General features: G+C 45.6%; 1 protein-coding gene across 1 annotated transcript in view; it reads right to left on the bottom strand.

The window, feature by feature from the left end:
* MAP2K1 (mitogen-activated protein kinase kinase 1) overlaps positions 1 to 13,015 on the bottom strand; it is an 85,716-nt gene extending 72,701 nt beyond the window's left edge. The window contains 1 exon segment of the mRNA XM_030189790.1: positions 12,799 to 13,015. Coding sequence (XP_030045650.1) covers positions 12,799 to 12,878 — 80 coding nt within the window. The 5' untranslated portion in view covers positions 12,879 to 13,015.
* Positions 13,016 to 15,982: the final 2,967 nt, after the last annotated feature.

Genomic DNA, 15,982 nt, shown 5'->3' with positions numbered 1-15,982 from the left:
AACTAGGAACTGCTAGTTCCCCTAACTTGAGAGCAAGGGAAATGCACAGCAAAAGATCTCTAATATGCAAAGGCAGTGTGACGCTTAGACAGACACCTGAGAATAGAGACATCGCAAGCTTCTGCCAACATGATCTCAGAGGGCGACCGGGTACATGAAATTGTCAACAGCTGTACCTGGCTGACTAAAAGAACTTTGAATTTCACTCTAGTCTTAATGTAACCTGCAAAAAAAGAGGGGTGAAGGAATCAGGCGACTGCACCCCTGTGAAAGGTCTAGCTGCAATATTCTGTATCAAAGCTAATCGATTGATGCCAGACTTCAACAGTCCATAGAACGAGGAGCTGCGGTAATCCAACTGTCCAACAGTGTTTGTTTAAAATGGATTGTACATTTCTGAAAATCACAACGAATTCCCTAAGTACCAGTCTTAGAACTATTTTGCTGTAGCTCTGCTCGGCAGCTGGGCCATTTTCCAGTGCTGCTGCTGCTTTCTGGGAGCACGCTAACTTTCCATGTATGTAATTAGGAAAATCTCTCCTGCTGAAGCTTATAATTAAGAGTGCATGAGACAGCACCAAGATACGGCCTCATTTCATTTGGTTAGAGGAGTTTCTGCCAAGCCCTTACACATCTAGCGCAGGGATGTTAGAGACATTCTGCAGTGTTCTCTTCGCATGAAAGTGAGGGATAGGCACCCTTTGTTTCTTTATGCGCTCGTGAAGTTTTTAAGTCACGCATTCAGTTTTATGCACATAACACAACAAAATAAAAAAAAATAACAAAAATAATTTGTTGCCAGAGAATGTGGTAAAAGCGGTTAGCTTAGCAGGGTTTAAAAAAGGTTTGGCCGGCTTCCTAAAGGAAAAGTCCATAGTTCATTATTAAAATAGACTTGGGGAAAATCCACTGCTTATTTGTGGGATAAGCAGCATAAAATGTATTGAACTTTTTCGGGATCTTGCCAGGTGTTTGTGACCTGGGTTGGCCACTGTTGGAAACAGGATGCTGGGCTTGATGGACCTTTGGTCTGTCCCAGTATGGCCATACTTATGTAAAAACACACAAGGGGGTTTCCTGGATCAAATTTAAGGTAGGATCCAGGGCCGGCCCAGTGAATCACAAGATAGCCATTCCCAGGCCAGTGGGGGTTTCTATGGAGACAGGGAACCTTAGCCATCGGGAGCCACCTAAAGGCCAGATCTAGGGCCTGTGATTGCAAGCTTCCAAAAGGAACCCAGCTACGAACTCCACAGCAATGCAAGAGCTGGACACAAACGATGACTCTCTCTCTCTCTCCCACTCTGCCATCCATGACAATACAGGACCTGGGCAAATCCCGACTGCCACAGCAGGGAGAGGATGTCATTGTCCTTGCTTGATTTCTGATGTCTCTGTCTAATCCCTCAATACAGCCACTGTGCACATCTAATTACGCTGGAACGGCAGAATATATTGTGGGCTCTGCAAGTTAGCAACAGCGAAGTTCCTTAGCAACAAAATAAAAGCCTCAACACCTACGTTAACAAGATTATCGTTGGATTCTTGTCAACGATTTTTAAGTAGAAACTATGCTAACCAGTATATCTAGAGGTGAAAGTGAGCAGAAGCTCCAGTGAGGGCAGAGGGTACTCCTAATTGAGAAACGCTCCTTGCCTGGCATCCAGCTCTTCTCCACTCCTAACTTCTTGTGTAGGTGGCAGGGCTTCAGTCCACAATAAGTAAACTGACATCACCGCTTTCACCTTCCTCCTGAATCTGCCTCGTGTCCCTCTACTGAAATGCTAGCATTAGCCTTCCAAAGTCTCACTTGCAAGCTTACTGAATACGAGCAGGCAGGAGCTAGTACTGGATTACAGGCGAGAGGAGAAGCAAAAGCCAGGAAAGTAGGGGACCAAAAAGCTGCACAATTTGGACGGGTCTGTAAGGTAACATCCAAGTGTGGTGCTATCTGAGAGGGGTGTGCTCTGTGGTGGCGAGAGACAGGAGCAGGCAGCTTGTGCAAGTAAATCACGTGGAATTCTTCAGAACTGGTTCTACACCAGCTCCAACACAGAGGCTGGTGGCATCTTAGACCAACAGATTATCGAGGGCACAGTCCACACAATCTAATGCATCTCATGAAGTGGACTCTGGTCCTCGAATATTTATGTCTCAATAAATCTGTTCTGTCCCTTGGCTGAACCCATGCTGATGGAGTCAGCATGGGTTCAGCCAAGGGAAGTCTTGCCTCACCAATTTCCTTCACTTCTAAGGCGTGAATAAACATGTGGATAAAGGTGAGCCGGTTGATGTAGTGTAACTAGATTTTCAGAAAGCTTTTGATAAAGGTCCTCAAGAGACACTCCTGAGAAAATTCAAGAGTCATGGGATAGGAGGCAAGGTTATGGTGTGGATTAGGAATTGGTTATAGGACAGAAAACAGAGGGTAGGGTTAAATGGTCATTTCTCTCAATGGAGGACGGTGAACAGCGGAGTGCCGCAGGGATCTGTACTGGGACTGGTGCTATTTAACATATTTATAAATGATATGGAAATCGGAACGACAAATGAGATTATTAAAATCTGCAGATGACACAAAACTATTCAAGGTTGTTAAAATACATGCGGACTGTGAAATATTACAGGAAGACCTTAGGAAATTGGAAGACTGGGCATTCAAATGGCAGATGAAATTTAATGTGGGCAAATGCAAGGTGATGCACATTGGAAAGAATAATCTGAATCATATCTGATGCTAGGGTCCACCTTGGGGGTCAGCACGCAAGAAAAAGATCTGGGTGTCGTCGTAGATAATACGCTGAAATCTTCCGCTCAGTGTGTGGCGGCAGCCAAAAAAGCAAACAGGAATTATTAGGAAAGGGATGGTGAATAAGACCAAAAACACTATAATGCCTTTGTATCACCCCATGGTGCGTCTGCACCTTGAGTATTGCGTTCAGTTCTGGTCATCGTATCTCAAAAAAAGATATAGTGGAATTAGAAAAGGTTCAAAGAAGAGCAACCAAAATGAGAAAGGGGACGGAACTCCTCTCGTACGAGGAAAGGCTAAAGAGGTTAGGGCTCTTCAGCTTCGAAAAGAGATGGATGAGGGGAGATATGACTGAGGTCTACAAAATCCTGAGTGGTTTAGAATGAGTAGAAGTAAACTGATTTTGTACTCTTTCCAAAAGTACAAAGACTAAGGGATACTCGAGGAAGGTGCATGGAAATACTTTTAAAACAAAAAAGGAGGAAATATTTTTTAACCCAACAAATTGTTAAGCTCTAGAACTCTTTGCTGGGGGGATAAGTAGAGAGGTATGGTAGCCGTGTTAGTCCACTCTTAAGGTTATCAACAGAAATCAAACAAAATAAAACATGGAAAAGAAAATAAGATGATACCTTTTTTATTGGGCATAACTTAATACATTTCTTGATTAGCTTTCGAAGGTGGTTAGCATATCTGGGTTTAAAAAAGGTTTGGACAAGTTCCTGGAGGAAAAGTCCATAGTTTGCTATTGAGGCAGATGTGGGGAAGCCAGTGCTTGCCCTGGGATTTGTAGCATGGAATGTTGTTACTATTTGGGTTTCTGCCAGGTACTTGTGACATGCCTTAGCCACTGTTTGGAAAACAGGATACTGGGCTAGATGGACCGTTGGTCTGACCCAGTATGGCTACTCTTATGTTCTTGTATGTTTTTATTACTACAGACAGCACTGTCCTCTGAAGATGTTCTCCCAACCCTACTTACATTACATCAAGGCTTGGTGCCTGCAAACACATCCCAGGATAGGGATTTGGTTACTAAACTCTCAAGATCTGAACATGTGGCTTTCCAAGGTAATGCCCTGCCTTCTTCCCTCTTGAATTTGCTTTAAGCATTACAGTCTGTGCATGACAGTGTGTGTAACTGTATTGAGTTCCATCTCTACAGTGGCCTCTGGTCCTTTTCAATGTGGAGCTGGAGGGGTCCTCTGTCCTCCTGCTCGTCCACCTTTCCTTCTGCTTTGTGACAGATACGGTTTCTGGATTTGTTTTTTCTCTCTTTCAGTCAACGGATAACACGGAGAAGCAGAGAGAGAAGGAGACCCCCCCCCCCACCACCAGCAGAAATGGAACATAGTAACATAGTAGATGATGGCAGAAAAAGACCTGCACGGTCCATCCAGTCTGCCCAACAAGATAAACTCATATGTGCTACTTTTTGTGTATACCTGACCTTGATTAGTATCTGCCATCCTCATGGCACAGACCATATAAGTCTGCCCAGCACTATCCCCGCCTCCCAACCACCAGCCCCACCTCCCAACCACCGGCTCTGGCACAGGCACAGACCGTATAAGTCTGCCCAGCACTATCCCCACCTCCCAACCACCAGCCCTGCCTCCCACCACCGGCTCTGGCACAGACCACATAAGTCTGCCCAGCACTATCACCACCTCCCAACCACCAGCCCCGCCTCCCACCACTGGCTCTGGCACAGACCGTATAAGTCTGCCCAGCACCATCCCCGCCTCCCGCCACCGGCTCTGCCACCCAATCTCGGCTAAGCTCCTTAGGATCCATTCCTTCTGAACAGGATTCCTTTATGTTTATCCCACGCATGTTTGAATTCCGTTACCGTTTCATTTCCACCACCTTCCGCGGGAGGGCATTCCAAGCATCCACCACCCTCTCCGTGAAAAAATACTTCCTGACATTTTTCTTGAGTCTGCCCCCCTTCAATCTCATTTCATGCCCTCTCGTTCTACCGCCCTCCCCTCTCCAGAAAAGGTCCGTTTGCAGATTAATACCTTTCAAATATTTGAACGTCTGTATCATATCACCCGTTTCTCCTTTCCTCCAGAGTATACATGTTTAGTTCAGCAAGTCTCTCCTCATACGTCTTGTAACGCAAATCCCATACCATTTTTGTAGCTTTTCTTTGCACCGCTTCAATTCTTTTTACATCCTTCGCAAGGTACGGCCTCCCAAAACAAATATAGCAAATATAGCAAACTGAAATTTGCAGAAAAATATGAATATAGGTGAGCTCTCATTTCTTGACCTGTGTAAGAGAGTGTATATAACCCTGGTAGCGCTTTAGAAATGTTAAATAGTAGTAGTAGTAGGGTACAGCATATGTACGAGACAAGGATGAGGCGAAGGGCTATTAGGCTGGTTCTTTAGACGCAAGGCTGATGCTGGGTGAAGTTAAGGCACCCGGGGCAAGGCATCCCCTCTTCTTGAAGGCCAACTCAAAAGAGCAGTGCTTGGGCATTCCCTTGTGACAGCCATGGGTGCACGACTTCAGTGCCACCCTTCCCTCCCCCCACCAGCAAGAGAGCGAGCATGGCACAGATCTAGGCACCCTCCGAAATGTGCCCACTGCAGCTAATGGGAAATCCAGTCCTGGCAACTGGCAGGATCTGGCAAAGTGCTTTTAGAAGTGCAATTACCAAGCTCTGCCGGGCAGGGGTAATGCATTACTATACTGCCTTTCTATCATACAACCAAAATGGTTTACAGATCGGACTAGATTCTGTAAACGGGGCACGAACTTGGGTGCCAAAAAAATAAGCACTAACCGCTATTCCACAAACAGTACTCCGAATTGGGTGCCGTTAACAGAATAGCCCAGTGGTTCCCAAACTTTCTCAAGTCACGGTGCCCCTAGCCCCCCCCCACCGCCCGCCTCCATCAGCATCGAGTCCTACTTTGCTGGTGGGGAGGCCTAAGCCCCACTGCCCAAGGTCTAAGCAGCAAATCGGTAGCATGCTTCAGCCACCAACACTTGCATTCTCATGCGTGCCCTCCTTCTGTCCCCCTTTCCATCCAGACTCTGCCCTCCCCCTCCCACCTCTCCCTCACTCACCACTTTCATCCGGCCTCACCCCTTCCATCCAGCCTCTGCCCTCCCTCTCTCCCCCTCCCACCTCTCCCCCACTCACCACTTTCATCCAGCCTCACCCCCTTCCATCCAGCCTCTGCCCTCCCTCTCTCCCCCTCCCACTCACTCACCACTTTCAACCAGCCTCTCCAACCTCTGCCCCCTCACCACTTTCATCCAACCTCTGCCTTCTCTCCTCCTTCCATCCAGCCTCTGCCCTCCCTCTCCCCCGCTTTCATCCAGCCCAAGCCCCCTTTCTGTTTCTCCCCCCCAATCCAGCATCTACCTCCTCTGTGCTCACTCCCCCCCTCCCCCCCCCCCCCCCCACTGCTGTTGCTGCTTTTCTAGATGAGCAACGGCAGCGGCAAAACAAGCTACGGCCACATGGGACCAAATTCTCCACACACACGGCTTCTGGTTGTGCCCTGGAAGTGATGTTTGAGGGGGCAGAATCATCAGCCGCATGTAAGAAGAGTGGCGTCGCACGGCTGCGGTTTGCTTTGCCGCTGCTGTTGTTCATCTAGAAAAGCAGCAGCAGGGATGGGTGTGTACGCGGGGGGGGGGGCAGGGACAGAGAGGAGGCAGATGCTGGACTGGGAGGAACAGTAGCAGTTCATGTGGTGGCGGGAGGTCAGGATTTTCCACGGCATGGCATGGCACCCCCCCGAGTGTGGAACCAGTTCCTAGTTTGGGAACTGCTGGGATTGGATACAACGATTTAGACCAACTGAAACCTGCTGTGGATCTGCCATATTCTATTCAAATAAAAACAAAAAAATGTGAGCAAATTCTAGAATTTCCCTGACCCGCCATTCCCCTCCCATGGCCACACCCCTTTTTTAAAACCCCGCGGAAATATTTATGTACTCATATAAAATACAGACTACAAAGACGAGCAAATACATCCTAATTTTTGCCAATTCAGAACCAATAACTGATTGCTGGCATTCATTAGCGCTAATTGTCTTGTTATTCCATTGAGCACGCGCACAATTTCGAGCGCCATATATCAAATTTGGAGGGATTGTGTACAAGAAAAGCACTTTTCCTAGAGGGCGGTGCAATTGGTAGATTTCAAACTAAAGCAGCCTTTTGTCCTTTTTTCCTTCTCATATCACATGATAAGAGTAAAACAGCGCAGCTCATCTGTGGTAAAGTTCACAGACTGACCATAAAAGTTAGACATGACAAAATCCCCTCCACAGACTGTAATAGAGCAGTGGAAGCAAGGGAGCGTCTGGAGATGACCCAAATATACATTCAGAAATGCGAATAGTGGTGTACGAATAAAACCTACACTAGTGTGTGGGGAAAATAAGCCTTCACGAGCGACAAAGAGGACATTAATCGAGTCTCGGATTCTGCGCCCCGTCTATTTTGGAACACCTTAAATACCTCAAAATGTCCCCTCTAAAAACTGCGGCTACTCAGTAAAACCCAATTCTCCAGAGGATTCACTCACTGGCGTCTGAAACAATCAACACCTATCAGTTGATGCTAAATCACAGACAGGGACACTACACCCAGACCAGATTTTTCAGGCATCTCCAGCAGGTCAATAATGACCACTGGGACACAGCAAGAACTGGAATCACACCTTTAATTTCTATAGATTGAATTCTGTTCATTTTCTAATCGGTCCTCTAGCTTCTCCACAGGCTGCGACAGCTATAATCAGACCAACAAGACAATTATCCAAAGACACTGAAGCATAAGAGCTTCCAAGACCACAAAATGATGCTTCTTCAGAGAGTTGCATGACCTACAAGGATGCTTACAGGAGGGTGGACAATTTGCATTTCCTTTCCATCTCTTACCCTCCAACTTCCCAGCCATGCACACTGCAGGTGGGGGGTGGAGGGAGCAGCCCTGTGGCTCTCAGCTCCGCCGGTTCCCTGCTCCCTCTGATGTTACTTCCTCTTCCGGGGCAGAGGGAGCAGAAAACCGGTGGACCCAACAGCCACATGACTGCTCCCAGCACCCCAGGAGGTAAGAGCAATGCAGGAGGGAGGGTTTGGAGGTGATGCGCCGGGGGTGGGGATGACAACACTGCACTGGGGGGGGGGGGACAACGCTGCACCCTGGGGGGTGCGCAGTGGCGATCCGTCCCTGGTGACTGCTGACCAAGGAACACCACTGGCTGTACTGACTCAGATTAACGACCAATGAGCCAGTGGCCAGACCGGCTCACTTAGAAGCACAAGAGACAGAGTGAGAGAGAGAACCATGGAATGACCCTTTCATGCACAAGTAGGATATCTCTCTGGCAAATTCTAAAGGATCCATCAGGCAGAAATGTGTTCAAACCATGTTTTTAAACTCAGCTGTATTATCAGCCTTGACAACATCCTCCACCACCAAATTCCACAGCTTAACAGTGTGTATGGTGGGAAAAAAAAAAAAAAATCTTAAATGCATTTTAAATTTAAGATCATCATTTATTATACCTGTCCCACCCCACTCATTTCATTGACCTCTATCATATCCCCTCTTTATTATCTTTTCCAAGTCAAAGCAGATTAGGACTGTTCAGCTTTCTTCTTAAAGGATGTGCTGCCTTTCTTGAAAACTTTTTCTAATTTCATTGTATCTTGTTTGAATTTATTTTCTTTTGGATTTAGCTCAGACCTTTTCAGTGATCGCAACAATAGCCATACCAGGTCAGACCAATGGTCCATCTAGCCCAGTATCCTGCTTCCAGCAGCGGCCAATCCAGGTTGCAAGTAACTGGAAGAATCCCAAACAGTAGCAACATTCCAGAATCCCCAAAGAACAACAAGACTCCGGAATCCTCAAAGAAGTAAGCAGAGCGAACGGCTTGTCCGGAGCCCGCCCTTAATGAGGGGACGAGCCAACCCGGCTTTTCCGGCGCTGTGCTCAGGCCGGATCTTTCAGGGCCAGAAAGGACAGGTTAACCTTAACTCGACCTGTGTTCAGAGTGCGGGGACCTGGTTAATCCTGATTGGCCAGGCATATTTAAAAATCTTCATGGCGGAAAGCACCTGCCAATGGAATGTAATCTTGTTAAGGGGAGGGAGGGGCTTGGTAGCACTAACATAAGACCGGCTCCTCCGGGGACCAGGATCCTTCCTGCTCCCCAGAAGCGGTTTGATCTCCCGCCCATCCCACCCCTTTTGCTTTTGAGGGGACCGCAAGATGCGTGTTGCTTTGCTTAGTCGCAACTTTGGGGGAGGGGGTTACCCAAGCTATAGTCTGTGCAGGAGGTGGTCCTTCTGGACGGGGAGGGGGCCTTAATGTTCACCCAGCGGTGTTCATTGGGCCACAGCGCAATTACAGATGTGGAGGTCCATGTCTTGATGGTTAACCTTGCTGGCATGGTGGGTTAAAGCAGGGGCTTCAAGGTTCACCCGGCGGTGTACATTGGGCCCCAACTCAATACAGACGTGGAGGTCCACGTCTTGAGGGTTAAGCCTTGCTGATATGGTGGTTAAGGATTTGGGTTTCTAATGTTTTGGCTACGACTCCTTGCTGTTAAATGGCAGGCAGTCGAGTGTTGCTTCTGAATAAATCATGGTATCTGTTCCTATTAGCTTGGGGTTCTATATGTCACCAATAAACAAATCTGCAGCCTGTTTTTATAGCAAAGAAAGTTGTTGGTCTCAATCGTTGATGTATTGGTATTACATTTAATTGTATGCTATAATTATATCAAAGGAAAAGGCAGGTGATAGGTCTCGTATCCCTCCATTATAACAAGACTCCACAATAGCAAGGAAGTGCAAGGTGGGTTACATTCAGGTACAGTAGTCATTTCCTGTCTCCAGGGAGCTTACAAACCAATTTTATACCTGAAGCTCTGGAGGGTGAAGTGACATGTCCAAGATCAATTAAGTGGAAGTGGGATTCTCAGCCACTGCTGTAACTATTAAGCTACTCTGCATGATACTGTAGGAGTGGTCCACACCATGGATCAAGAGAGAGACATTATGATACTCTCTGTTCCTTTCTGAATAATTCTTGTTTGACCATCTCCACACAATGCACATAAGTGTTGCCATACTGGGAAAGACCAAAGGTCCATCGAGCCCAGCATCCTGTTTCCAACAGTGGCCAATCCAGGTCACAAATACCCGGCAAGATCCCCAAAAAGTACAAAACATTTTATACTGCTTATCCCAGAAATAGTGGATTTTCCTCAAGTCCATTTAATAACGGCTGTCCAAACCTTTTTTAAACTCCGCTAAGCTAACCGCCTTTACCACATTCTCTGGGAACGAATTCCAGAGTTTAATTACACGTTGAGTGAAGAAAATTTTTCTCTGATTCGTTTTAAATTTACTACATTGTAGCTTCATCGCATGCCCCCTAGTCCTAGTAGGAGCTGAGGATTCCAATGTTCTGTCTACAGGGACTCCAAGATCCTTTCCCCGGCTGGTCATGAGAACAGCATAAGTATGTGCATCACTTTCCACTTGCCCACAATGAACCCCATCTGCCATTTAGATGCCCAATTCCTTTGTATTTTCCTACTTTTAAGTCCTTTGAAAAGTCTGTGTCATCTGAAAAATTTGATTGCTCACTGATTGATTCCATTTCCACATCAGTAATTAACATATTTAACGATGCTGGTCCCAGTAGAGATCCCATCCCAAGGGCCCTTCAGTTTTCCCAATGGAGAGAGATGAATAATGATCTTTCAATCCCACTTCTCACCATTCCACCACAGAATACTGCCTCTTATCTCTGGACCTTTCAACCTGCTCATGTCAGTGACTAGTGAGGTAACACAAGAAAGAATATCCCTTACCACAATCAGTCTAGTATCTTCCTCTGAGTCTCTACCATCCTGGGCACCTCAGACTACCTTCTGGCCAGTACTTTTCAGTCATTTTATTAGGTGACGCTTCGGAAAGCCTTACAAATGTTACTGTTGGCAGACGTCAAAGAATTCTGGGAGGCAGGAGAGATGGACAGAGAACCCGAAGAAACTAGAGATAATTTAGGTTGAGTGTGGAAGCTGGATATCAAAGTGTCAAATTATACATTAGAGAAACAATTTTACCACTTTTCAACTAAAAGGGTAAGAAGACCTCATAGCAAGCATCTGACAATATAAACCAGGAAATGGGAGGTAATACTGTCCTGCTACAGGACTCTACTGGAACTCTACCTGCAGAACTGTGTTCTCATCAGAGCCTGCCCCTTCTGCTTTCAAAAAGAAAGATATTATCAAGAATACAATAACTCGGAAAGAATACATAATGCTTAGTGCAGAAAGTTGAGAACATGGGGAATCAGGTTTAATTCCCATCGAAGCTCCCTGTCACTCTGGGTAAGTCACTTAACCCTTCAATGCCCCAGGTACAAAAACTTAAGATTGTGAGCTCACCAGGCACAGAGGAAGTACCTGCATATTATTATTATTATTATATTACTGTATTACTATCATGTATTCCATTACCATGCAACCCAAAATCCTTCTGTAATACCAAATGTCTATTCTCTTCTTATTTCCACTATCCATGATGTATTGTAAGCCACATTGAGCCTGCAAAGTGGTGGGAAAATGTGGGATACAAAAGCAACAAATAAATATACGTAAACCACTTTGGTTGTATCGCAGAAAGGCAGTATATAAAATCCATGACGAAGAAATGTGCAGGAAAGGGTGAGTGGCTGCAAAGGGGAGGAGAATGCATGGGAGAACGCGAGAGAGGGAGGGATTGGGAGCTTGAGTGAGTGCATGGGGGACCAGAAACACTGTCCAGTACACACACACACAATCCCCACCATATATCACCACTGGTACACACTGCAATAGACAAATATACAATCCCCTCAAAAACAAAAAAACACAGCCTGCACTACATTATTCAGATCTCCTGCCACCAGTTTCTCCTCACAGATATCCCTGAATCTGTGAAAGGGGGAGATGGGAACACAATAACTTGTTATCCCTTTAAGTTTATAATTATTTATTACATTTGTACCCCGCGCTTTCCCACACATTGCAGGTTCAGTGCGGCTTACATAGAAATTGAATTACAAAGTCTTGAAGGAGAGTATTACAAATTGTAATAAACGTAGTAATAAGGGTTTTTATAAGGATATGTAAATTGAACATGGAGCGGTAAAACAAAGATAGGATGACTATGGTATTGATTATGCATTATTTTGGTCCCATTATTTAGTTGAATTTATTTTTCTTGCGATGCTTACAGGATTGTTTTGTATTATGAAGCTGCCATAAATATATCAAGAAATAGATCATGCTGCCAAGTTTGAAGATCAGAGGAAACGGATGCCCAGAATAGTCACCATCAGAACCTCATCGAACATGCTAAAACTTGGGATAGACCAAGGACAGCTTTAAGGCTGAGGGAGGGCACAGAGGATTAAGTCTTACCAATGACAGCAGAGTGGGGCAACCGGGTAAAAACACAGGTCATTACTTGCCAACAGCTATGTTAAAAGCAACACCTCTCAATGATTGTATATAAACTCAGCCAAAACGTTTCTTTTGTAGATCAATACACACGGGCTTGAGGGTCAACAGCGCATCTACAAGTCCAGGGCAACGCGGGTATTATTAGCACTGCGCGGGCACTGTCCCTCCCCCCCTCCACCAGGCTTGGTATCTCTTAAGGCTGGGCTGCTAGACTTAAGCGAGGGGGCTCTAAAGTGGTTAACGCAGCTGCCTGAGAACCAGGGTTCAATTGCCACAACCCTCCATCGTCCCAGGTACAAAATAAGTACTTTGATTGCACGCGCAGAAAGGTGATCTATCTGCGATCCCACCCCATCCCTTTCCCTCTTCCTGACAGTCACGTTCTTGTGCCCCTGGAGCAAGTTTCTCCGCACGCATTTCATCCCCTTCCCCCCAAAGTCCATTTTTCATCCCCAGCAGCTCTTGCCCCCTTTTTTGCAACCGGTGCTGGCTGCAGTCCGTCTTGCAAAGGGAAAACGGGGGCAGCTGCTCACTTACTCCGTAGGCGCTGTGCCATTGATGGCAGATCCGTCCGGGCTGGGATTCAGCTGAATGGGCGTCGGCTTCTTTTTGGGCATTTGACGGCCTCAAGCGAACTCAATTGCCCGCGGACTTTTGCTGGAGGCACGAGAGCGCCCTGACCACGATCTCCGCACAGCGCTTCCTCCTCGCGCGCACCCACCACCACCACCCGATGATGTCCGTCTACCCTGCAGCTCCGCCCCCCGCGCTTCTCTTCCACGGCCACGCCCACTCCGCGCTCAAGGACGCGACGTGACGTCAAAACGTGGAAGCCCCCTTTCCCCTCGTAGCCGTCATCCCCGTACACTCAAAACAAAGCCAGCAAACCTAGGAGCTTGCTGCTACTGCTACTGCTACTGCTACTACTACTTAACATTTCTAAAGCGCTACTAGGGTTACGCAGCGCTGTACAGTTTAACATGGAAGGACAGTCCCTGCTTGAAGAGCTTACAATCTAAAAGACAAATGTACAGTTAATCTGATAGGTCCGACACTCCGACAGATTGGGGCAACCTATAGGTTCGAAAGGTTAGGTTCCGAATGCAACATTGAAGAGGTGGGCTTTGAGCAAGGATTTGAAGATGGGCAGGGAGGGGGCTTGGCGTAAGGGCTCAGGAAGTTGATTCCAAGCATAGGGTGAGGCGAGGCAGAATGAGCGGAGCCTGGAGTTGGCGGTGGTGGAGAAGGGTACTGAGAGGAGGGATTTGTCCTGTGAGCGGAGGTTACAGGCGGGAACGTAGGGGAGATGCAGCAGTTTGAGTGCATTTGTAGGTAAGGAGGAGAAGTGTGAACTGTATGCGGTAACTGATCGGAAGCCAGTGAAGTGACTTGAGGAGAAGGGTGATATGAGTATATCGGTTCTGGCGGAATATAAGACGTCTGCTTTGGCATTGGCAGTCTTTAGTACTGTATTTTTAAACACGCAATGGACATAAACATTTAAAATAACTCTTCCTCTCTACGATTCTTCACATACGAATCTTATTCTACCTGTCACTACCTGTATTTGTTCATGCCGGAATTGGTGAATGCCTTTTACGGTTATGCGTAAGCCACATTGAGCCTGCAAATAGGTGGGAAAATGTGGGATATAAATGCAACAAATAAATACATAATAAATCATTGCGGAATAACCTTTCATAGGTAAAGTAATCATTTGTTATAAATCGTAATCGGTGTGTCATTTGGAGGGAACACCTTATATTCAGACATTTTTATTCTCCTGCTAAAGGGCCACTAAAACAGACATCATGTTATGAAAATCAGGTGCTCAACATTAGGAGTTTCTGACTATTTATTTGTTTACTTATTTATGGCAGTTATGTCCCACATTAAACATTTTTTTCCCTGTGCCTAGATCAAAATAGAAAGATGGTTTATAGGAACTTGGTCCTTTTGTTTTGTGGAATGCAGTGGTGTATTATACAAATGGAAAACAAAAATGAGGATGTTATAATGCCTTTGTATCGCTCCATGGTGCAACTGCACCTCAAATAGTGTGTTCAATTCTGGTCGCCGCATCTCAAAAAAGATATAGTGGAATTAGAAAAGGTACAGAGAAGGGCGACAAAAATGATAAAGGGGATGGAACGACTTCCCTATGAAGAAAGGCTAAAGCAGCTAGGGCTCTTCAGCTTGGAGAAAAGACGGCTGAGGGGAGATATGATAGAGGTCTATAAAATAATGAGTGGAGTTGATCGGGTAGATGTGAAGCATCTGTTCACACTTTCCAAAAATACTAGGACTAGAGGGTATGCGATGAAGCTACAATTTAGTAAATTTAACACAAATCGGAGAAAATGTTTCTTCACTCAACGTGTAATTAAACTCTGGAATTCGTTGCCAGAGAATGTGGTAAAGGCAGGTAGCTTAGCGGAGTTTAAAAAAAGGTTTGAACGGCTTCCTAAAGGAAAAGTCCATAGACTGTTATTAAATGGACTTGTGGAAAATCCACTATTTTTGGGATAAGCAGTATCAAATGTTTTGTACTTTTTTGGGATCTTGCCAGGTATTTGTGACCTGGATTGGCCACTGTTGGAAACAGGATGCTGCTCTTGATGGACCTTTGGTCTTTCCCAGTATGGCAATACTTACGTACTTATGAAAATGTATCTATATCGGAGTAATATACAGGTCACCCTATAGGTGACTTTAATATGCATGCCCTTTTTAAGAAGTTGTTAAAGACATTCCTCTTTGCTAAGACTTACCCCTCAACTTGTCATGTCGATTAATGTATCCCTTGCCCCCTACCCTACATAGTTCACGCTGTTAGATGCTTGCCTAACCTTTCAGTTTGTATTCTTATTTAACTTTCTGTAAGCCACATTGCGCCTGCATGAGTGGGAAAATGTGGGATATAAGCAACAAATAAATAAATAAATAAATAAATAAAAATGTTGATTGGGGTGTCCCTGCTGTGGGGTCATCTAGAAGCAAAGGGATCTTGGATTCCCTACAGGAAGAATTGTCTCAGCAGTGGGTAACGGAACCAATGCAGGATGGAGCTATTCTGGACCTGGGGTGCTTGTGAATGAAGAGAACGTTTCTGACATTAAGGTGGGATACCATTTGGTATCTAGTGATCATTGAATGTTGCGGTTCAATATTAAAACAGGGGAGAAGGTTGATTTGAGATTGAAGGTCTTAGATTTCAAAATAACTAACTTTGCTGAGATGGGGGAATTTCTCAAGGAACAGTTAGTAGGATGGGAACTGCTGAAGGATGTAGAACAGTAATGGACAAGGCTGAAAGAAGCTATATTAAAAGGCAACTAACCTTTACGTTAGAAAATTACATACAAGTAAAAGGAAAAGAAGGCCACTCTGCTACTCAAATGTAGTAGATGAAAAGATAAGGGAAAGGACATTAACCTTCACACATTATAAGATGACACAGAAAGATTAAGACAGGCGAGAATACCTGGAAAAGCTGTCAGAAAAGTGAAGAGGCGAATGGAAGAAAAGATATCTAATATGGTAAAATTGGGGGATAAGACCTTTTTCAGATATGTAAATGACAGGAGGAAGTGCCATAATAGCATTGTGAGGCTCAAAGCTGAGGGACAGAAATATGTGGAAGATGATAAGGATAAAGCTGAACTGCTTAACAATTATTTCTGCTCTGTGTTCATGGATGAAAGGCCGGGGGTAGGACTGC

This window comes from Microcaecilia unicolor, chromosome 1, assembly GCF_901765095.1.
Source record: "Microcaecilia unicolor chromosome 1, aMicUni1.1, whole genome shotgun sequence".
Taxonomy (NCBI): domain Eukaryota; kingdom Metazoa; phylum Chordata; class Amphibia; order Gymnophiona; family Siphonopidae; genus Microcaecilia; species Microcaecilia unicolor.
This window is presented reverse-complemented; position numbering and strand designations above follow the sequence as displayed.